At 51.2% G+C, this 23,292-nt stretch overlaps 1 protein-coding gene and 1 non-coding gene across 6 annotated transcripts in view; both read right to left on the bottom strand.

Moving 5' to 3' along the window:
- ITSN1 (intersectin 1) overlaps window positions 1-23,292 on the bottom strand; it is a 176,565-nt gene that overhangs the window by 99,596 nt on the left and 53,677 nt on the right. For all 5 annotated transcript variants that reach the window (XM_036017209.1, XM_028503923.2, XM_036017208.1 and 2 more), the window contains exons 5-8: window positions 15,582-15,742; window positions 9,844-10,020; window positions 8,206-8,302; window positions 5,327-5,427 (exon numbers count right to left, since the gene is read on the bottom strand). In XM_036017209.1, coding sequence (XP_035873102.1) covers window positions 5,327-5,427; window positions 8,206-8,302; window positions 9,844-10,020; window positions 15,582-15,742 — 536 coding nt within the window. The remainder of the gene's footprint in view (window positions 1-5,326; window positions 5,428-8,205; window positions 8,303-9,843; window positions 10,021-15,581; window positions 15,743-23,292) is intronic.
- Window positions 12,533-12,665, bottom strand: LOC114490071. Its single transcript, XR_003683934.1, has one exon.

Genomic DNA, 23,292 nt, shown 5'->3' with positions numbered 1-23,292 from the left:
CTCAAAGTCAGCTCTCACCTCTTACAGTACTGGTAACCGTCTTCATTTGGGGAACTAAACTAGCCTTCGGCATCAGACAGAGCCTGCAGTGGAAGCGTCTGCGAGTCTCGGCACACCAGCGCCAGGAGACAGAGGTCTGCTAGGCAGCACGGCCGCGGGAGGTGCGCGGTCCAGGACGGCGGCTGAACCAGGGGGCGGAAAGCCGCAGCCAGCATGCTGGGCCCGCTCCGGGGTGCAAGCTGCTGCTGCTAGCTATTTCACGTTTCACACGGCGCCTCGCCAGAAAGCCAGAAGCGGACACGCTGCCACAGCAAGCAGCAGCAGCCAGGGACCTCTGGGCACTGCCGCCAGGTTCCAGCCCGGGAAGCTCCCGAGGTGGTCGGAAAAAGCCCCGTGACCCAGAGGCTGTGGGCACCGGCCCTGCCTCAGCCTGGAGCTCGCTGAGCGGCCCGGGGCAGGCACTCTCCTCGCTGGCCGGGCTCCGGTTTGCTCGGTTCGGGAGCCCTCCCCAGAGGTACAGCTCCCCACCCTCCGCACCAGGAGCCGCAACTCGGAGCTCAGCACGGGGCCCACTCATAAAGGGTGCTCAGTAAATGGTGGTTAGTACCACTGACGATATTTTAACTCCTACTTACATATAAAACATGGGCAAAACCCCCCCACAAGTCTGTACCTATGTATTTTCACATGTGTACATGTATGTGTGCAGCTTAGTTCATTTCCAGACTGGAAATGGTCGAGCAAACAGCACCCAGATCGTGAAACAGCGCCCCAAATGCCCCTCTTAAACTCCCTTCAGTCATCCCCGCCCCCCGAGCGTGGCCTGACTTCTGGTGGCATGCTGTGTCAGGGTCAAGTCTGGCTTACTTCGCCCAACACATTATCGCAGGCTGCTGTCGGACACAGCCCGAACCCCTACACAGCGCACCACACTTCGGGGCCACTGCGGACAGCGGCCAGTCTAGGTTTTGGTGAACATGAGTACGTCTGCCTGTTGTGTGTGTACTGGAAACATCTAAGGATAATCAACAACCTTTATTACATTGACAGGAAAGTTCCTAAAGGTTCTGTGATACACTGGAATGATAAAAGGTCACTGATCATTTTATTTAGTCTCTAACATTGGACTTAGAATTGGCAGCATTAAAGATGAATTAGCAAACTTTAGTGAATGCTTTAAGTTATACTTGTAAAAATTCTCCTCGCTTCAGAACTATATTTAAACAGTTAGGAGTTCATCTACTCCCGATAAAAAGTGTAACAACAAACGAAAAGGCCTAGACCCAGACCTGGCTGTCTCGAGACTCCTCCCACTCCCTGATGTGACAGTGACAAGACTGCTTCCACGGGGAGGAATGTCCTTCGTCTCTGAAACAAAGGACACGACCTACAACCGGGATCAGCAAACCATGGCCTGCAGGCCGTATCTGGCCCACCACCCATTTCTGGAAATAAAGTTTTACTGAAACAAGGTCATGTCCACTCATGCAGGCATGACACGCGGCTGCTCTCACACCGCAAGAGCAGGCTGAGCAGTCGCGACTGCACGGCCACAGGCCTTGGGCGTGCATTGCCGTGCTCTGTACAGACAGAGCGTGTGGGGGGCTCTGCACCAGAAGATCGCCACTGTGTTCTGCAACTCTAGCGCTGGACTCTGTACGTCCTAAGACCAGGCTGTGAAACACTGAAAGAGATGAACATTCAAGGTAGCCTCCCAGTCTAAGAGAACAGCACAAAACCAAGCTCCGAGTGGGCTGAACTACCCTGTGGGAGCCTCCATTAGTAAAAGGGTATCAGTTTTGGAGTACTGGCTAATAAGGAAACATTACAGGGACAAATACAAATCTCAAGTTCACAAATCCTACTCTGGGCATCCATGTTTGATTAAGGCAGCACGAATGGAAGGGGCAGAGAACTAAAGGGAGTAAATGCTCTGCATCAAACGGTGGCTTTGGCTTCCGTGACTAACACTCGAATGACCAGACTGGCGCGCTCACTGTTCTGGAATGCAAGGGGACTCTAGAACGCCTCTCTGAGAAGCGGGCAGCGCTCCCAGGAGTCCGAGAATTCTGCAGGGACTCAGAGAGCCCTGGGGAAGGAACGCGCCTGCTCTATTTGGGAAGACTGTCTCTCGTAAGCGTGTGCGAGAGCACGCACGTCGGCTTGTGACGGAACAGGAGGCAGCCGCCTAGCCAGGTGCACTCGTCCCACCAGCGCAGGAAGCGGGGGGGGGGGGGGGGGGGGGACTGTGCCACCGCTGCATCAGCGTCACCCCACAGTGGGCGGGCTCAGGCCACGAGCTCGGGTTCTCCCTTGCTTCCACCGAGGACCAATCGGTGGCATCTGCAGGCCCACGGCACGCTCTCAGAGGGGCACCCACCACGTGGCGGCCCCCGAAATGGGTGAGAAAGTCAGGCGCGGCAGTGATGAGAAGTCCCTCTGAGCTCGAACAGCCCGTTTCCAGTGGGCACGGGCCAGGGGCTGCAGCACGGGTCAGCTGGCCTGCAGGGTGTGCGCAGTTCTGGGAGCCCTGGCGAGCCCCACTCCCCTCCAACACACCCGGGCATGCGGGCGGCTGTCAGTGACCCGGCCCGCCCTCTGACTGCTACTAACCCTTAACACTCCCCCACTGACATGGTGTTCGTAACACTAGATGCCACATCCCCAATGCTGAGGACTGTCGCATTAGATTAAGAAATTACAACTACATGGGAAAATGCTTTATTATAAGTTTTTAAAAGATTTTATTTATTTTTATTTTCTAAGTTTAAAAATATTTTATCGGTCTATTACAGTTGTCCCAGTTTCCCCCTTGGCCCTCATTTATTTTCAGAGAGAGGAAAGGAGGGAGAAAGAAAGGGAGACGCTGATGTGTAAGAGAGACACTGATTGGCTGCCGCTCACACACCCCCAACGGAGGACCAGGCCCACTGTGCAGGCGTGTGCCCTGAATGGGGATCGAACTGGTGACCTTTCAGTGTGCAGGATGACACCCAACCCACGGATACACACACGTCAGGGCACTTTTAAAGTTTTCAGTTCCTTAAAACAAGAAACCACACACACACAAAAAAAAACTATGAAGGAACAAAAGTAAGACATTAAGAATATGAAATTATATATTTTTCTAGGGCCCCTCTGTATTCTGGGACCTTTTCTGAACTCTTCCTCTCCGAGCAGAGTGAGTCAGTACTCTGGGGGCTCAGGAGCCGTGTACTTATTGTCAGAGCCGTGACCGTGACCGTGGTCTCTGTGTCCCGTCCACCCCAACAGAGCGGCTCTGCCTCCGTCAGCAGTCCCGTGCAGCCAGCACACACCCTCGCAGTGACCTCTCGTACAGGGGGAACAAGCTGAATTTTATTTACTCCTGTTTTTCAACTTATTGCAATGAGTTATTCTACTCGACATGACTATACAAAGCTCTAATTTAAAAATAAAATATCTACCTTAAATTCTTGCCAGGACAAAAGAGTAATAAGTACGCAGATAAACACTGGCAAAATCTGCTCTTGCTGGTATATTTCAAAGTTTACTTCACGCCTCAGACGTTAAATATTCTGCGTACTCAGGTGCCTGGGCCGTTACCCTTGGGCTGGAGACACCGCACTTCAGCCACAACACGCACATCCCACCAGGAGAGGACGTCTGCTCAGCGTGGCACCTGAGCACTGTCTTGCCCAGCCCCCAGCAGACGCCAACCGTGCTTTGGGAAGTGCTCTGTCAGGATCCCCGGCCATGCGGCCCTGGGTCCGCAGGGAGCACTGGTATCACACGGACCAGGCTAAACGTGCTCAAAACCACACTGCTGAACCTGCCTTCAGGGCCTGCAGAAGCCGGGCAAACACACACACCGAGAGGGCGGTAGAGAGAGTCGGGGTGGGCTTCTAACTCGCCCCGCAGGGACAGACAGACGCCGGAGCCCACTGCTGAGGCCCCTCATGCGGACGGGGCTCCAGGCCGGATGGGAGCCCTCCGAAAGTCTGCCCCGGCCTGACGCGGTTTAAACAGGAGCAAAATCTTCTGTTGGAAGTGAAAACTGCAACGGTGAGTGTGATGGCAAAGAGAGGACCGTGGGGCTCCGCCGCCGAGAAGCGCTCTGGGCTACGTGCCGGTGCCTCTCCACTCCGAGCAGGTAAACTCCCCGCCTTCCCTTTCGCCTCCGCTCACGGGCGGTTACATCTTCCCTTCGCACTCGGTGTTCCTATCAGATGGCTCTGCTTTCCTTTGTTAAAATTACGCTGTGCTGTACAACTCTCCGAAAAGTTTAAAGTGTTTAATCCCTCATTAGAAGGGTTTCTGGACAGTACCCTAAAACCCACTCTACCGTCCTGACATAGATGACCACATTTTTTTTTTAATCCATTGAGCCCTGGCAGGTGGCTCAGTGGGTTGAAGTGCTGTCCTGTACACCAAAAGGTAGTGTGGTCTGATCCCCGGCTGGGGCACAGGAGACCAATGACTGACATTTCTCTCACATCAATGCTTCTTTCCTTTCTTTTTTTTTTAAAAAAAAATTCTCACCTAGGGACATTTTTTTCATTGCTTTTAGAGACAAGGAATGGAGAGAAACATCGATTGGTTGCCTGCCACATGTACCCAGACCAGGGGTCAAAACCTCAGCTAGGCGTGTACCCTGACCAGGAATCGAACCCACAACCTTTCAGTTACGTGACAATGCTCCGACCAACTGACCCACACCAGCCAGGGCTCTCACATCAATGCTCCTTTCCTTCTCTTTCTCTCCCTCACTTCCTCTCCTTCTAAAATCAATAAACATATCCTTGGGTGAGGATTTTTAAAAAATCTACTGAGATCCTATACTCAACTCTCGCCTCTTACACATGAACAAATCAGAGCCAGACAGGCCAAGTGGCCTTTGGCCGGTCAGTGGCAGAGCGGGTCCCAGGCTCCCCGGCCGACAGTCGCCTTCCCCTACCCACACTACCTTCAACACCGGCTGTGCACAGGCCACTTCAAGTTCATCCCCAAGGCCGGGCTTCAGAACTTGAAGCAGTTCCGTTGCCAGCATCTCTCTCCCTGCCAGTGCTCCGGCCCACAGGCCGGCGGCACCCGGTGTGCCCGAGGGCCTGTGCTCTCTGCTCCCTCCCCGAGCGGTGATGGGGCAGAAGTCGGAGGCGCTGAAGAACAAAGTAGCTACAGCTTTAACAGTACCCGAGAACTGATTATAAAAACCACAGTGAAAACCCTGTTCACAAAGAGCCAGCGGAGAAAGGCATTTGGAAAATATCTCTGCCCAGCATCTAGAAACAATCTGCATTTAAAACAATGATCATATTTCACGGAATCAATTTTTCTTTGTAAATACCTGTTAAGTGTCCGCTCATGGTTTTGTCGTGGCTGTTGAAGAGCTGCCTGTACTTCAGCCGGGACGACTGCGGAACGGCCCATTCTGCCAGCGGGGGGGCCCTGGGGACAGAGGGGGGGCGGCAGGGTGAGCAGGAGAGGACGGACAGCCCGTGGAGGTTCCTCCAACACTCGGAACTTCCCTAGACAACCAGCTCTACCTTTTCCTCACTTGTGAACGACAATTTCTGAATGTTCGGTAATGAGCGTGTCCATTTTTTAAGGTCATAAACATTTCTTTCAAAACAGATACAAGCAGGCTTATGGTCTTTCCAGAACCCAGTGAAAGCATAACAGACGGAGCAGTCACACACACAACCTAGTAGCTTAAAGGTTCTACAAAAGCAGGAAACCCTCCTCGGAGCTGAGATGTTCCGAGTAATGCCCGGGCTTTTCTGAACTCCTCGAATAGTTCTCTCTTGGCTTCAAAAGCAATGCTGATAGCAGACAAATAACTTCCTTTATGGGCATTAACTCTTTAAAATGTTTAACCTTCCACACAGCAAAACACAGGACGTATTTCTTCATGAAAGGGGGCCGTTCTCTTCTGGGAGGTTTAAATGCCCGCAAACAGAGGGTGTCCCAGAAAGCAGAGAACGTTCGCAGGGCCCTGGCAACCCGGCGGCGGCAACGGGGGAGCTCGCTCTCGGCCCGCAGCCCCGGCCCAGGCAGCCGGGCCAGCAGGCAGCCGCCCTCCCTGCCCCCCTCGGCCAGCAGGCAGCCCGGGTCCGGAGCGGCTCCTGCGAGCCCTCGCGGCAGTTCCCCCACGAGGGCCACACCGGAGGAGCCGTGGCTCGCTCAGAGCCCGAGAGTTTAAGCACGCCAGTGAAAATGGCATTGCACTTCCAGGGCCGGCTGCAACTGATGCCCCACTTGCCATTTCCCTTAATTTCAACAAAAATACCTATTTCCCACACGGAAAAGCAGAATTTTAATCATAAACTGAACCTCTAGGTCATCACTTACATGCTACCTGTGCACTGGTACGTATTGTATGCACGTCATGAGCACAGGAAATGGCCCTCCGTCACTTGAAAAGCACTTATACAAATTCACTTTTTCAAGTTTTATAAATAAACGTTTTAATAAAAAAACACTTACCAACATCTATTCTGCTGTGTGTACTTCTGTGACAACTCCCTCATTTTAAGCTAATGTTTTGCTGCTCCCAGCTCTTGCCTGCTTGTCAAGGAGCTAGTTATCTCTCCCCTGCACCCAGGGGTGCGGGGCGTTACACACAGAAGTCGCCCCAGATTACACTTATTGAGTCACAGTTTTCTGCAAACTTCCTGAGAATTTAAATGAACTAAGAATTCATTAACAGGTAACCAAAAAGTCAGATGCCCCATTACAAGAATTTGGCTGGAAATTTAAATTATTGCAAAGATGACCACCTATAAAAACACAATGGTATCAACAGCATGAATGTTCACTAATACAGATTATCTACTCATTCTAATGTCATAAATCAACTTTGAGACAGATTGCAAAATCCCTTGTGCACGGTCAGAGAAAACTCGGACCTTTAGCATGGCATTGGAGAAAGGAGAAACGTGGAATTCAGTGCTGGATGATCAGAGTTTACATCGCAGCTCGGCCACTTAGCGAGCTGTGAGCCAAGGGTCGGGGAACGCAGCCTCCCTGGGCCCACCTCCGCACCGACAGCTCCGAGACAGTCTTCGCCGCACAGGGGGACGTGAGGGTGGGCTGGGATTCATAAGGTGTCTGGTAAGCAGATGCTCAATAAAGGTTCCTGAATCTTAGCACTTTAATCAAGTAGGACACAAATATCTTCATTCCACATTCACTGAAGCGTTTGGAGCAAATGCCCATGGTCAAAAACACACGCCTTCAAGTCAGAAAGACCTCAGTTCAACCCCGGGCTCTGCTACGTAAGAGCACATGCCTTCGAGCAGGAGCACGTCACTGCAGGTCCCTTAGCCCCTCCCCCGCCCCCCCAGCCTGGAGACGGGAAGAGTCACGTCAGAGGGAAGGTGGGCACTAAACGAGCCGATGTACATGAGGCGTCGGGCACAGAGCTTCTCAGTTTCTAGCGCTTCTTTACATCACTTCCCAAGAGGTAACGAACTCCTGAGCCAGACCCAACGCGCTTTCCTCTGTAAAGCGGGAAGGCGACCGGGTGCGCTGAGAGAGAGGATTTCGAGAGAGGACCGAAACGGGAACAGGTGGGGCCACCTCTCCTGACATCCCCTTTTCATTCCACAAGTTTTGAAAGAGCTTACAAAGGAGCTTAATTTTTCATCTTAGTGTAGTCATTTGCGAGCGAAAAAATCAGGGTAAAGGAAAATAAAAATAGGAAAGGTCCTATGAAACCAAGATTGGCCAAAACATAAGCAATAAAATCATGTAAGCTCTGCCAAGGTTGAGCCCCATATTTGGTTAGTAACAACCATCCGCTAATCTGAATAAGGCATCTCATTAAAATTGATCTTAAACAAGGTTTTACTAATAATTCACACCGACTACATAAGATTACCTGAGCTGGAATTTAAAATAAGGCCAATTATGGCTCTAACCGTCACATAAAAATTTTTATCAATTTTTACTGATTAACACAAAGTAGTTCATGGCGTTTTCCTTTATACCTCGAGTTCTATTTTATTACTCACTCACTACCACCTCTTTATTATCCTGTTAGAAAAACAACACTTGGAGGAAGCCTCGTGTCTTTGACTCTGTCATCTCTACAACAAGTAAGTGACAAAACCTAGTGACTTTATCCAGAATCAAGAACATTCCGGTGCATGCACCGTCACGTCGCGAGTTCACCGTAAGGACTCGGACCAGACCACCCGACGGGAAGCGAGCAGGCTTACTCACCCGGCCACGTCGAACGACTGTGCCTTCTGCAGCTTGGTGCTGGACTGTGGCCCTGGGCCAGACCTACTAAAAGAAGAACTCTTTGGCAATGTGGCTGCTGTAAAAATAAATAAATGTTGAATAATTTTAATTCTACGAGGATGAGAAACTTTTCCCTATTTACAAAACTTAAAACGCACAGCCACGGAGTCTGTGGCAAAATTATGCCGCCTTCCTTCCCGTCCCGGACTCAGAAAAGGAGCTGTTCCCACCTTGCCTCCCGTCCTCTTGCCAAAAATGCTTCCGGATGTACTTGTTCCTACGCAGAGTCCCCTTACGAAGGAAGCAGTAATGTTCGTACCCACGACCCCTGACCTTTCAGGACACATTTGGCACCGCATCTGCCAGGACCTGCCCACAGGTACAGCAGGAACGGCCTACGGGCCCGGATGGCGCGCTCCTGACTGCACCGACAGAGCTGCAGCGTGGGTCTCAGATGCAGGGGCCACAGACTGGCAGTCCCAGCCAGGGGCACGGGGCGCTAGGGAGGGTCAGCGTTTGTGTCCGATTCCCACTGAGGCTGCTCAGCTGGGGCCCAGGGGAAAAGAACCGTGAACCCCGGGGAACGAAGCCCTCATCCTGGCCTGCAGTCTCGCAACGCCTGCCACTAGCCACAGAGGGAACCCGAGGGCGGGGTCCCTGGCATCGCTGGGAAACAATGGCAAGCACGCTGCTGGCTGCCGCCACATCTGCAGTCACGGATGAAAGCTGAACTACCCGTGACAAGAGAATCTTTTCAAAAAGGGGTCCGTCCGCTTACACTCTCGGGCTATCACTTAAAGACACATCCGGACGGATATCACAAAGCCAGGGGGCGAGGCACAGAAATGATGACTCGAGTGTAACGCTCAGTGCCACACTGTCCTCACCACGGACTTTACTCAGACATAGGCAAAACACTTTAAAAAGTGTACTTTCCTTATTGCTACGAATGCAGGAAATTCGTTAGACCGAGGCTGTCTACCTCTATGCTTGATGCTTTTAATCGCAGGGAAACAGACTTTGAATAAAGTCTTGCCCTTCAACCAGGACCTTGTCAGTCCTTCTCGTCAACTAAGCGGATACGGACACCAGGACCTCAGGCTGTTCAGTCACTAACAGGACGGCTGCCCTCCCGCCCGGTGCATCCCGCCCCCCTCTCCCTCGGCAACGAGGAGGAGCCACGCTCTCCCTCCCTCCCCCAACCCACCCCAACCCACCCCCACAGGTCTACTCCGAAGGGATGGACTTGTTTATTAGCAGTTCAAGCAGCTGAAGAAAAGCAGTAACGGCTACATGGAAATACAAACTGTCCAAACTGCTATTCAGACTTCAACTGCTCTTGTCAAGCCCCCGAAGGGAAGTAACGCTCTGGCTTCAGCTGCCGAGTTCACCTTTGTACACGGTGGTGCCCAGAGTCCTAATTCCCTCCCCTCCCCTCTCTCCAGCCTGGCACACCCCATTTGGCATGAGAAAAAAAATGAGAAATTAAATGAAAACACGAAGATATTTTCCTGTGGAATAAAACAGCACTCGAACGTCAGCAGCAAGTGAAGACAGGAGACTGACTGAGAATCCCAGTTGAGAAAATTCAGCCCGTGGCTTCACTGGGTCACATACCAGGATGAGCAAATGCAGGCAGAGGCTGGATGACAGGGGCCCCGTTGGCCAGGGGGGGCACCGCTGCTGGAGGGACGGAGGGGACCAGGGGCGGGGACATCCCGACCACGGGGATGGGTCCCATTGGCACTGGAGCCACGGCCGGGAGCGGCGGCATGCTGGCGATGCCTCCCATACCTGCGGAGGAAGAGAGGCCGACAGGGTTCACACGGGGTCACACGTCAACATTCAAGGACAACTCACCCAGGACTGCTGGAAGAAGAAAATCACTTCCCATGAGTCACAGAGTCCCATGTAAAACACGAATTCAAAGCGGTCATTCTGAAGAGTACCAAAAGTTACGTCAAGGATCAAGGCCCACCTGAAGAGGGACCCACTGGCCACAGTTAAAAGGACCCATCGGAACGGAAATTGCAAAGCACCAAAAGCCACCAACGAGAATTAAATTCATGAACGCATAATGGCATTTTCCGAAAAACCCTAACTGGTCAATTTATTTTTAAAACTAGTCAAGAAAGGGGAAAGACTGAATCAAGTATTTACCCTGTCTTTCCTTTACACGCCGCACCTCTGAGTAACCAAACGTTTGCTGCGGAGGTTTCTCCTCAGAGAAGCATTCCAGCCCAAAAATGAAGAAATGCCAGGACTAAAAGGAGCGTCTCCTTCCTCTCCTGCTTCTGTCTCAGCTCACGGTCCTGGGGCGTAATGAGAAATCTCTGCAGCTGGCCTTCGTCCAGCTCCTGGTTGCCACTGGAGCGCCCGAACCCCTGCGCTTTCCTGACCGGCAGGGACACCTTCGGCTGGGGTATCTGGTCTTGGTCCCAGGGTCCTGACACAAGAAATTCTCAGACCCTTGGAATGTCTGGAGAGATGCCCTTCTGTGTTTGAATGAGGTGGCTGGGGGCAAGGGGTCTCTAACAGCGGTAGGACGGGAGCTGGTGACAGGAAACAGTACGAAGGAAGGAATGGTTACAGGATGGAGAAGCCCCACCCCACCCCTAACCGCACGCAGACAGACCTCAGCGCAAGGCCAGGGCCGGAGGCTGAGACTAGCCACGGCCCATGGTCACATCAGCCCTGCCCACGTAACAAAACCTCCGTGAAAACCCCCGAGAGACGGGCTCCGGCGAGCTGGCGGGCTGGAGAACACACCTCCTACACGCTGGAGGGAGGGGCACCCAGCCCCTCGGGCACCTCTGCGCTCAGGACCCCTCCGGACCCCACCCTGGGCGTGCCTTCGTCACATCCTTTATAACACGCCGGCAAATGCATGCTTCCCCGAGTTCTGTCCGCTGTTCTGGCAGATTACAGAAAAGGAGAGAAGCCACACAGAAGCACGGGGGGCCTGGGGCCTCTGCTTGTAACTCACGTGAGGCTGGTCTGGTGAGAACCAGCCCTTACACCCAGGGAATCTGACACTAGCTCCGAGCAGGGTGCCAGAACTGAACTGAGTTTAGGATACTAAGTGTGTCCGGAGAGTTAAACCGCTGGCGGACACACAATTCCTGGTTCCTTTTTCCTTGAGGATCCTACGCACGTTACTCCGTTTTCCTTCTGGCGCATACGGCACAGCCGGGGAAAAGTCTGCGAACACTCTCCTTTCCTCTCCTCTGAGTCACACACGGGCTTTCCTTCCCCACACGCCCACGTAACTTTCTGTTTTACTAGAACGTATTTTAGTGCTGTCTTCCCAAGTCCGCGTCCTCGGACACACGCAGCGCCCGGGGGATCCTGTTTCCAGTCTGTCCCTGCGGGAAGGTGGTCTGAAGCGGTTGCTAGCAGGTGTCCCATCCCCTGCTTTGGTGTTCCCCTCGGGGACCCCACCCAGCCCCGTCTGGGACCCTCCTACACTCCTGAGTCAGTCACTGTTCCCAAATCCTGTCTGTCTCTTTCCTCACAGCCTTTGAATTTTTCAAATCTTCCTCTTTTTTACCTACTTCTCTCTAGACAGTACAGCTGTGTCGCTCCTAGTTTAAACTTCATTTCTGAAATGACTTTTTCTTTTATTTCTCCCTCTCCCCTGAGCTCTGTCACCCTCTTTCTGAAGTTCTGAACTTCTGACGCAGTTGTCCCGTTATGACTCGAATCACACTCTCAGTATTGGCTCGTTTTGAAGTAGCAGGTTACTGGCGTGCTGTCATTGTCGATGGGCGGGTTCTTTGGCTTTTCTTTCCTCTTTTTTCTTCCCTAATAATAACTTGTGTGGGCCGTGACCTTGGCAGATACCGCCTGCTGCTCATCTGCACGTGAACCTTGCTTCCTGGGACTCCCAGTCTCCGCTCCCTTCCCCTCTTCGGCCTGGGTCTCCCTTTTTGGTGGCTGTGCCCCGGCTGCCCCGCTCAAGTCTGGCTACCCTCCCAGTCATTTCCTCTCAGCGCAGGATCCCGGCCCAAAAGGAAGCCTCGTTGGGCCAGTTTGGGGAATTCCCAGGACCCGGACGGCTCCAGATGGTTCGGTGCGGGTCTTCTTACCCCAGGAGCCATGGCTGCAACAGCTCCCTGACACCCTGATTCTCAGTGACGCTCTCAGCCTTTAAACTGCCGCCGCGAAGGCTCCGTCCTTTCTTTACCAAATGGCTACCTTTTCTGAACACTTTCTGTATATTTTTAAATACACACATCCACCAAGGCTGTGTTCTGGAAGCCACCCCTCTTGACGGGGCCGAGTTTTGTGTTTTGTTTTTTTTTAACACGTGGGGAGCCATCGCACAGAAAATCCGGTAGCTCTACAGGGCCCGTTGGCAGGGACTGCACGATGCGACGTGTGCGATTGCCCACGGCGGCACCGGACGCCAACAAAGGAATCGGTGCCGGGACGGTCCCAGACTCGGTCTTCCTTCTGGACACTCTCTCCTCAATCACCAGGTTTCCCCGTTTAAGTTCTCCGGAGTGTTCAAACGCACTGAGGAAAAGAAGCTCCAAGTCCCCAGAAGCGTTATGGGGCCCCGCACCCTCCAGCTCCGGCTGCCCGCCCTGCCCTGGAGGCCCGCCGGGACTTCAGCGGCCCCGCTCGCACTCCTGGTGCTCACACCGAGCTGGCTTCCGCCGCAAGACCCTTCCGATCGCCACTCCTCTGGCCTGGGGGTCCTCTCCCTAGGCTGTCACAGACTCTCACCTCTACATAGCTCAGAATCGTCTTCTCGGAGAACCCTCCTCTGAGCACCTATCCCACCGGTCTCTACTCGGTCACCTTGATTATTTACCCACTGGCTGGCTCTCCCCAGCTGACGGGCAGCGGGAGCCACGCTGTCTCGCTCACCACCACGTCCCCATCAACAGGGACGCAGTCATGGCTTAAAAATATCGGTTTACGCCCTGGCTGGCGTAGCTCACTGGATTGAGCGCGGGCTGCGAACCAAAGCATCGCAGGTTCGATTCCCAGTCAGGGCACATGCCTGGGTTGCAGGCCACGGCCCCCAGCAACCGCACATTGATGTTTCTCTCTCTCCCTCTCTTTCTCCCTCCCTTCCCTCTCTAAAAATAAATAAAATCTTTTAAAAAATTTCTAAATATATATATATATATATATATATATATATATATATATATATATAGGTTTACTTCAATGAAACCATGGCCTCTGGTCAAAAATAAATAAACAAGTACACCTTTAAAAAGCAAACAGAAAAAGAGTAACTTCTCCTGAAACAGGCCGGGCCGGGGCACAGAAAAGCCACGCCACAAGAACCCTGGCCACGTCCCGGGCGCCTGGCTGGGAGCAGCGGGAGCCCTCAGGCGCACCCCAACATCACCACACCTCCCCTCTTCCGTCCGTACAGGGCAGGGTAGGGCAGTGTGCGGACGGGTTCCAGGTGGGCCACCAACGGCGTCAGCCCACGCAGAGCCCCGAAACCAGCGATGTCTCATGCCACCAGCCGGCTGGTGAGACGAAGGTGGGGAGGGGGGGAGCGGGGTGTGGGGGGAGTGAGGAAACAGAGGGCCTTCAGAAAAACTCTGTTTGGCCGAGCGCTACCTCCCTCTTTAGAAATGCAGTCTAGCTAAGCAAAGTGTCCACCTCCTCGGAATCTCAATTGTCTCCTTTATGTAACAGGGGGTTATTGTCGAGGCAAATAAACTACTATGCGTGAAGATCTACTGTATAAGGGCTAAGAAATGCCTGGTGAGATCATGTTTAATATTATTAGAAAATAAAAGTCATAGTAATAAATTATTTTGTTCTCACGTAGCCAAAAATATAAGGGAAAAATTACCCCGGGTTGCGCTGAGACAGGGGACTGAAAGCACTGGCAGCCAAGGCCAGATCCCTGATTACACTCGGGCCAACCTAACAGGACCGTGTACTTGTAACTTGTCTCGCATTCTGCGGCTCCCTGGGGACCTGCCCTCGCGGAGGAGTTCACTGAGACCGTGCGTGTGGTGAGAGGGAGGGGCCGGCGCGGAGCAGCCCGGGGGGAAGCCCACTGGGCGGGGAGGGGAGACGGTGGCCTCCCTGACAGTGAATGCACCACGCCTCCGGAGCTGAAATTCCTGCCGCAGAACGGAACAGGAGGCAGCGTGTCAAATGTCAGAGGAGGAACTACTGACACCAGACTTGTGGTAAGGAGGGGAAATGGGATGCCTCTGGCTATCTGACCCTTTCTCCACTGAGGTTTCTTCTTGCAGCTCCGGAAGGGAAGCTGCTCCAGCGCATGGGTCCTGACCGCACAGTGGCCACAGGGACCTTCAGAGATTCTGAGCAACGGCCACTGGAGCAAGCCGGTTAACGAAGGGCTAGGCCCCACAGACACCAGGAGGGGCGGACGGGGGCCCCGGCTGCTGGAGGCCCGTGGCGTTGCTTCCTTCTGCCCCTCCTGGCCTTGGCCCACGTGTGACTGGGTTTTTCCTTCTTCTCTTGGATCACTGTCCCGCTTGCCTAACTCAGAGCCTGACCTTTCCCCTTATAAAAACCAGTCTTGCGGCTGAACCTCACCAAAGAAAGGCGATGCACAGTTTGTTTTTAACAGCAATCTATCAAGTAAAACCACAGCACTTACTTATCTCAGCTTCTCATCGACTGCACGGGAGGTGACCGGAACCACACTAACTGCCCCTCCCAAGTCCACTTCCCTTTATCACCTGTCATCAGATACATCAGTGAGAACTTTCCCATAAATCAGATGTGACATCTAATTGCTGTAATCAACCTAAACAATCAAAGTCTAGGGTGAGAACACAGGAGAAATCAGGCAGTTGATGATCTCAGTCAACTAATTACTGATTGATTTTTAAGAAAAAATATCTGGCTAAAAGATAACATTTTATAGAAGTTATGTTTATAATTGAGAAATCAATGTTTATTTTTTTTGCTGCTTCATTTTATTCTGAGAGAATTTCATGTGGCCAGTTGCCCCAATGCTGTGAACAGAAGTATTTGGGATACCGCAAACCGAAACAGTTGTTCGTACAGAAGGGGGAATAACGGTGTACGGAAACAGAAGACCAAGAGGAAGCACAGGTCACTGTGAGGGTCGAGAGCGCGGCCGTGGCAGGGAAACGCTGGGCAGCACGGCTGCGGACGGCGCGGCCGCCCCCGCTTCCACGCTGACCACCTGTCCAGGGGTCGCAGCGTGGGCTCGCTCCCCTCCCCCAGCACTGCCCTCCGGCCTGGGGCCGTCAGTGTTCGGAGGGAATTACCCCCTTGAATTTCACACCGCTAGAAACTGAGAGGGGGAGGAAAGGGGAACATTTATTTTTTAAACACACGGTGAAACACAGGCACCGAGCCCCCTCCGGACTCACCGAACGCCGGCGCGCCCGAGAGGGCCACGGGCTGCTGCTTCATGACCGGCGGCAGCGCGGCGGGCAGCTGGTACCCCTGCAGCTTCAGTTTGATGAGCTTCATGGCGATGGAGAACTCCACTTGATCCATCCTCCCGTCATTGTTCATGTCGGCCAGGGCCCTGCAGACCAAGGCAGGGCTTAGAAGGCTGCGGCCGTGACCATGTCCTGCTCCCACCCCCACCCATACAAACAAAACAATCAAGCCCCTGAAACCTGGAGGGAACGAAACGCAAGAAACAAAGCAACACGAAAAATTTACCTACCAAGTAGAAAGTAAGCTGGAAATTCTGACACAATTTTATATAAATATAAAATACTTTTTCTTATGTACTCTTTATTTACGTGATACACGAGGTAATTCCCAGTCTGAATGCCAGGATATGTACTTTGGGTGTCATACAGGGTTTCTTTTTGGAGGGATGAAAATGTTCCACAGTTGGGTAGTGGTGATGGGTCCAGAGCTCAGTGGACAGACTAAAAATCCAAGGAACTGTGCACTTTAAAAGGATGAATTTTATCGTGAATTATGTCATACAAGCACAGAGTCCTGGTTGGTGTGGCTCGGTTAGTTGGAGCATCACCTCGTAACCAAAAGGTTTCAGATTCAACTCCCGATCGGGACACCAGTCTAGGCTACCGGTAGATCCCTGATCAGGCGCAAGTGGGAGGCCACCGATCGATACTTCTCCCTCTCCCTTCCTCACTCTCTAAAAGCGATGAAAACAATGTTCTTGGGTGAGGATTAAAAAGAAGTACTAGGGGACAAGTTCTCCCCTGGCCAGGTAGCTCAGTCAGGTGGAGCGTTATCCCCGCACACCAAAAAGGTTTGGGGGTTCCGTCCTCGGTCGGGGTGCACACCTGGGTTTTAGGTTCGATCCCTGGTCCAGGCGCATGAGGAGGGCAACTGATTGATGTTTCCCTCTCTCTCTCTTCCTTCCTCTCTAAAACTTACTGAAAACACATCCTCAGAGGAGGGTTAACAAGGAAAGTACTCAGTAGCGGAAAGTTTCCTTCTAGAGATAAGTGACTGGATGACGCGCCAGCTCCCCCGCGGGTTCCACCCCCTCGCCGCGGGGACACGGCACGCTGTGCTGGCACTCCACCGCGCCTCTAATTCAGTGAGCTTCCAAGCGCGTTTACTACTTGAAAACGGGACTGCAAAGCAAATGGTCACGTGTCACCTGCAATGCCCTCTTACGTGAAGTATATATTCTTGCAAAGATGATAAGCAAAAAAAAAGAGGTTTGCACTTGCAACTGCAAACTACACGACACAAACCGCTGTGCGTGTTCACGACCTGCTACTCCGGTCAACACGCCAGGACCGGCAATCTTTTACATGAGCCACATCCAGGGAGTGTCCCAAAGAGAGCGTTTTAAGTTCCACAGAAAATAAGCTTATAATAGTTAATAAGCAGGAACAGTATTGCTAGAGTTAACTCAGAGAGAGAAAATAGGAAACAATAAAAATGCCTGACAGATAACAAAGATTAAAAATCTCTAAGGATGTTAAAAATTGTAAAGTCAACACTGTTCTTTTGGAAAATTTAAAAAAGGTCATGAAGCAGGAAAGGGAGCTCCTTTCCCACGCAGCTGGAGCCACCCCGGTCCCCCCCGCAAGGACCCCCGTTGGCAGCCCACCCCGTAGACTCGGAGTCTCACTCACTGCCGGGGGCCTGAACCTCTCCGCAGGCTTCTGGGCCACCTGCGGTCAGACGCGAACTGCCCGCGCTTTGCCAGGTTTTCCAATAGACTGCATGTCTTTTCTAGCCCATTTATAAAAACTCCCTGTGTGTTATATATGGACTATTTCTTGGTCAATGGATGAAAGGGTTTTTAAAAAAATTGTATTACTTGTTCATTTTGTGTACAGTATCGTTTCTGTAAAAAAAAATCTACATTTAGTGTCGCAGGTTCGATTCCCAGACAGGGCACATGCCTGCCATGACCCCCAGCAACCACACATTGATGTTTCTCTCTCTCTATCTCCCTCCCTTCCCTCTCTAAAAATAAATAAATAAAGTCTTTTTAAAAATCTACATTTTTATATGTATTTATCATACAGCTTGTAGGCTTTCAGTCCTTTATTTTCTGAAATTCTTTTATTACATTTCCCTCCGCAAACTGACCATAGCTGCACGCGCACGTGCGGGGTGCTGTCCGGGGCTCAGCCTCGTCCCCTCCAGAGGTGCGCCGAGGCTTCCCGGCAGTTTTACCAACGAACTCACCCCCTTCTCATTGACCTGAAGACCACTTTCCTTGTTCTCTGAACACCCACGCAGCGCGAGCCCCAGATCTGGCGGCCCGCTCTGCCCGACCGGTTCCTCGGCACGGCAGCGGCAGCGGCAGCGGCCGCGCCTGCTCTGCGGCGCCCCCTGCAGGCTGGCCCGGCTTTGCTTTTCAAACACCCCTGTTAGGCCACTCACCGGCGTCCTTCTTCCCTCTCAACTCTGAGGTCGTTACCAAGTCTACAGACAACCCTATTGGGGTCCAAGCTGAAACTGCATGGGATATTATCCATCAGTTTTGGAGAAATGACATGTTTATGATCATCTGCCCACCAAAAAAACCCCAAAACCCTCAATGTTCAGTTCTCCTAACATTTCCTTCAGTAAGATTATATCACTTTCTTCATATAATTACTTTTATGTTAAATGTGTTCTTAGAAATTATATCATTTTTTGTCACTACTTTAAAGGGAACATTTCCCATTCTATATTTAGTGCTTGTTTCAAAGTATAGTGAACAATTCTGCTTTTAGTAACCATGTATGCTATATTCAGCTAGCTTACCAACCTTCTATGAATCTTAATTTTTTAAAACAAAAACGTCTTGGTTTTGGTAAGCATAAAATTGCGTGCACAGCAAAAAGGACAGCTCCCTTCGTCTACCGACATCTGTGCCTCATGCCTCCTCGTCATGACCTCCGTGCCCGAGGGGTGTGCGAGGCATGAGTACCCCGCCCCGCCGTGCGCTGAGCCGGCTGCGGCGTTTCACGGTTCAGAAGAATACTTGGTGGTGATTCCAAGCGCTTTCTGATATACCCATAAGCAGTGCTCTTTTCTCCTTACTAGAAACGGTTGCTCTGTGTTTCCCTCAAATGCTCAATCGGCATCTGCTGATCTGTTCATCACAAGCTTCCTTTTCCCGCTCAGCTGCTAATAGGATAATTCTGAGAAAACTGCTTGATTCCGAACCAACGAGTTGATCCGAGTTTTCATACATTGTGAAATTCCACTTGTTGAGATTTGTTTCTGATTTTTTTGCATCTGTATCCATGATTGAGACATCTCTGGTGGCTTTATTTCTGTACTCTCGTTCAGGTTTCATAAAGGAAGTTAAACAAGATGAAATGGTGAACTTTGTGCAATCCTTGTGAGAAGTCATCCGGCCAGGCCCGGGACAGGCAGCTCGGCTGGCCGGAGCGTTGCCCTGACGCGCGAAGGCTGCAGGTTCGATGCCTGGTCAGGACGCACACAAGAACCACTCACCCAATGAATGCATGGGTGGAAAACAAATCAGTATTTTTCTCGGTCTCTAAAATCAATTTAGCACAATTATTTTAAATTATTCAGCTATTTCAAATGGTTTTCAGGGAAAAAAGTAAGTTTCTATATATTACCATCAACACAGATACATAAAAGATAAAATACCCAGGCCGACAGATGTCCACTCCCCACCCCCAGACCCCTGCCCCCCCAATGTGTCTTCCAGTGAGAATGAAACTGTCCAGTGGGACACCGGGGGCTGGCGGAGGAGGGCGTTCCTGCCGATGGCCTACCTAGAACAACTCAGCTTCCGAAGGCCTCCCCACCGACGGGCCTCACTGGGGCAGGAGCGGACGCCTCGGGTCCTCGGGGTCCACGCGCTCGACCCTAAGCCAAAACCTGCCGCAACTCCAAAGTACTTCTTGAGGACTTTGCATGGTCTTACCTAAAGTTTTTTTTTTCTCAACTAATAAAACACAACTGCTGGGACTTCTTAGCAGTAAAGCCTTAAAGGTCTCTAAGGAAACGTGGCGGTCACCCCTGCAGCTCAGCGCCCCTCTCCTCTGCCCTCTCCGTGCTCTGGCACAGAGCCGGAACCCTGTTCTCGGGGCTTCTCTGCAAAGCACAAAACAAAACGAAACAAAACGAAACCACTTCAGCTCTGCCACCCATTTCACCTATCATTTAGAATTATTTCTGCATTTATTTGTTTCTAATAACCTCCTCAAAGCTTAACTAAGTCTTGAGAACCCTAAAATTAGTCATGTAACTTTCAAAGTAAAAATGAACAAAAAAACCTCACACATACTAAAAAACAAGCAGTTTTAAAAACTGCAAAGTAACCAGTTGCTGTTTATGACCAGCTGACCTTAAACACAAGTTCGGCCTGACAGTAAAGTCTGCACAAAACGACGGGCAGGAGTGAGCTGAGAAAGGGGCCACGGGCACGCTGGACAGGAAAGGGCACTTTCTGTTCGGTCTGAACAAATAAGCCGCATGTCGCTCTCACACACTGTCCGTGGGAGAAGTGCTCCAACTCCAAACGGAGGAAAATCGAGCAACAGCTGCAGAGCTCCAGGCGCATCTGCTCTATGACCCAGCACTTCACTCCTAGGAATTTACCCTTGAGGGTGGGTCTCCGCCCACACAAAAACACACGTGCTTTAGCTCATCCATTGCTGCATTATCTGTAATTGCAAATTGTCAGAAATAATCTAAACGCACACAGACAGGAGACTGCTGAATAAACCACTATGTATCTCCCACAATGAGCACTAGGTAACTGAAAAAAGAAAATGAGGTAGATCCCTGTGGAATCACCTGAGTGATTTCTAGGAGCCATTGTTAAGTGAAAAAAGCGAAGAACAAGTAAACATTTACAGAATGTTACCTTCAACGCATGAAGGAAGAGGAGATAATGTAAATATCAATAATACACAAAATATATTATGATCCTGCTTTTCCCCCCACAAAGATGAATGGAGGATAAGACACAGGGCTGAAGGCCTAGGGGAGCGAGAGACGCTTCTCTGAGTTCCTTGTCTGCACAGTTTTGGCATCTGGACCCTTGTTAATGTATCAGATACCCAAAAATCAAAATTAAGTCCTTAACGATGGGATCCCTAAGCTGAATAAAAACAAAAACAGACCTAAGTATTTTAGACAGATAACACGTTGACACAGGAGGAGGGGAAAATAAAACAAATCCAAGTAACTTCCAAACCGAGCACCACACACACCCTCGGTCTATCAACGAAAGCAGCAGAAGGAACCCGAACTCCGCTGAGTGGGCCCAGCGTTTGCCGCGGACACCAGTGGCACAGGCCTGCGTGCGGCACCGGATCGAGGGGGCAGGCCCTTCGCGGCCCCCTCTCACACCCTGCCCCTCAGTCCCCGAACACTCGTCATGGGCGGCTCCCCTCCCACTGTTCGGGTGAGTCCAGCCTAGGCTTCATCCCTTGGTTATTCATCCAACAAATATTTAAAAAGGGGTCATCTCTTCAAGAGATCTAGGCGCTGTCTAGGAACAGGGGTTACCACTGTGAAAAGGACAGACAGGGTTCCTGCCCTCACAGAGCTTGTAGTTTAGAACAAGAAGACACTGAACAAGAAGACGAGTCAGCTTATTGCACATGAGGGTGAGCGAGACCGAGAAATGGCACCGGGTGATGGGAAGCAGAAGCAGGGGGCGGGCGGGCGGGCAGGTGCAGGGAGCAGGGAGCCACCGAGGAAGCCCGGCTCTGCGGAAGTGATACAGGAACTGAAACTGACGGGCGACGAGCCAGCTGCATGGGGATCCAGAAGGACGGCATTACGGGAACAAGAGACACCGAGTGCAGGGACCGAAGACGCCTGGCCCCCCTGAAGAAGGGAAAGTGAAGGTCGGTGAAACTGGGGTGCAAAAAATGGGGAAGACAGCAGTGCAGGGTAAGAGGAAAGAGCGAGACCGGATTGCACTGGGTCTTGTGGCCTTGGCAATGACACTGGATTTTCTCCTCAATGGAGAGTTTTAAATGGATCTACTCTTTAAAAAAAAAAAAAAAGACTGTTGAGATGCCATCTGGAGACTGGAATCTAAAGAATGACAGACAGACTTTAGTCAGGACACTCCAACAGTGGGCTCAGGGGAGATGACAGACTGTGACAGTGGCAATGGAGGCAGAAAGAAGTGGCCAGATTGGGAGTAAGAACTTGAGAAGTAGCCCTGGCTGGCGTAGCTCAGTGGATTGAGCTCGGGCTGGGAACCAAAGTGTCCCAGGTTCGATTCCCAGCCAGGGTACATGCCTGGGATGCAGGCCATAACCCCCAGCAACTGCACATTGATGTTTCTCTCTCTGTCTATCTCCCTCCCTTCCCTCTCTAAAAATAAATAAATAAATAAAATCTTTTAAAAAAGAACTTGAGAAGTAAGCCTGTAATCTCCACATCGGTGGCCCCTGGGGCCTCCGGTCCCCAAGCTCTCATCCGCCCCCCTTTTTCGCTCCTGGACCTGCACGCCTCTTGTCCGTGGCCCTTGCCTCCCCCTCCCTCTGCATGCCAGGCCACGGCTGGAGGGACCGTGAGCATTCGAGCTGCCAAAAGGATGTGGGACGTTCGCCAGCTTCCTTCCAGCTCCTTATTAGTGAGACAATTTCTAGGAAGCCGTGTCATCTTCGGCATTACACATACCGCCTCGAGCCCATCCTCTGAGAGCTCAAGTTTTCCTACATTCTTAACTGGAAACCAGATTGGAGAGATAGGTGGCCATAAAGTATTATTAGACTACAGCTCAAACGTCACAAATTAATAACTGGAATATAGGTTCTACGTGGATCAAAAAGTGTACAGGTTTCTAACACATACTCCCCAGGGGTTCACATCACTCATATATGTGCACTGAGGTCCAGGGAAAGAAAGTAAGGCCCAGAGAAACAGACTAGAAATAGTTCCGAATTCTTATCCAAAATTTCCTTCTTGCTCAGAAGAGAATTGGCTCGGACACAGGGACTGGCGAAAACTTCCCATGCAAACCCATTTCCCTGTCTACCGAAAGAGGCACGGCCTTCCCTGGGGCCCCAGCGGGAAAAGCACACGAGGACACAGGACCACCACAGGGACAAGCAGGCAAAAGCCTGGCGTTCGGTCAGCTGCTACTCTCTATAACTTGAAAACCAAAACGTGAAGAGGTCAAGCACTGCGCAGGGTCACAGAGCGAGTGAGCGGCAAAGCGGGTGCGGGAGGACAGAGCCTGCCTTCCCCCCACGCCAGCCCGTCAGCCTGGCAGGCCAGCCGCGGGCGGTGCAACTTTCGGTTACTTTTGGAGATTTCATTTGAGAAAAGATACGTATTAGTGTTTCCCCCACGCCACACCCCCAATACCAATTCTTGATAAAAGTAAAAAATATTGTCAATTAAAAAAATGCCATAATGAATTTAACAAAATGTCATAAAAAATTAAAGAACATTTTAACTGCCAATTCATTATATATAGTTAATAAAATTTTTCACTATAAAAATGTTGTAAAAATGACTGATACACTAAGCTAAAAAGTTTGAAAAACAACTTAACTGAAAAAAGTAAAATATACTAGATAATACTTTATTTTTCTCCACCACACTTACTATCATGTAACAATTCCTGCTGTTAACAATCTCCTTCCAATGGTTTGCAATTTCTATAAAAGCGTGGATTTTGTCTGCTTC

The sequence above is a fragment of the Phyllostomus discolor genome, chromosome 2 (genome assembly GCF_004126475.2).
Source record: "Phyllostomus discolor isolate MPI-MPIP mPhyDis1 chromosome 2, mPhyDis1.pri.v3, whole genome shotgun sequence".
NCBI classification, from domain to species: domain Eukaryota; kingdom Metazoa; phylum Chordata; class Mammalia; order Chiroptera; family Phyllostomidae; genus Phyllostomus; species Phyllostomus discolor.
The sequence above is the reverse complement of the archived record's forward strand: the minus strand, read 5'-3'. Positions and strand labels throughout refer to the sequence as shown.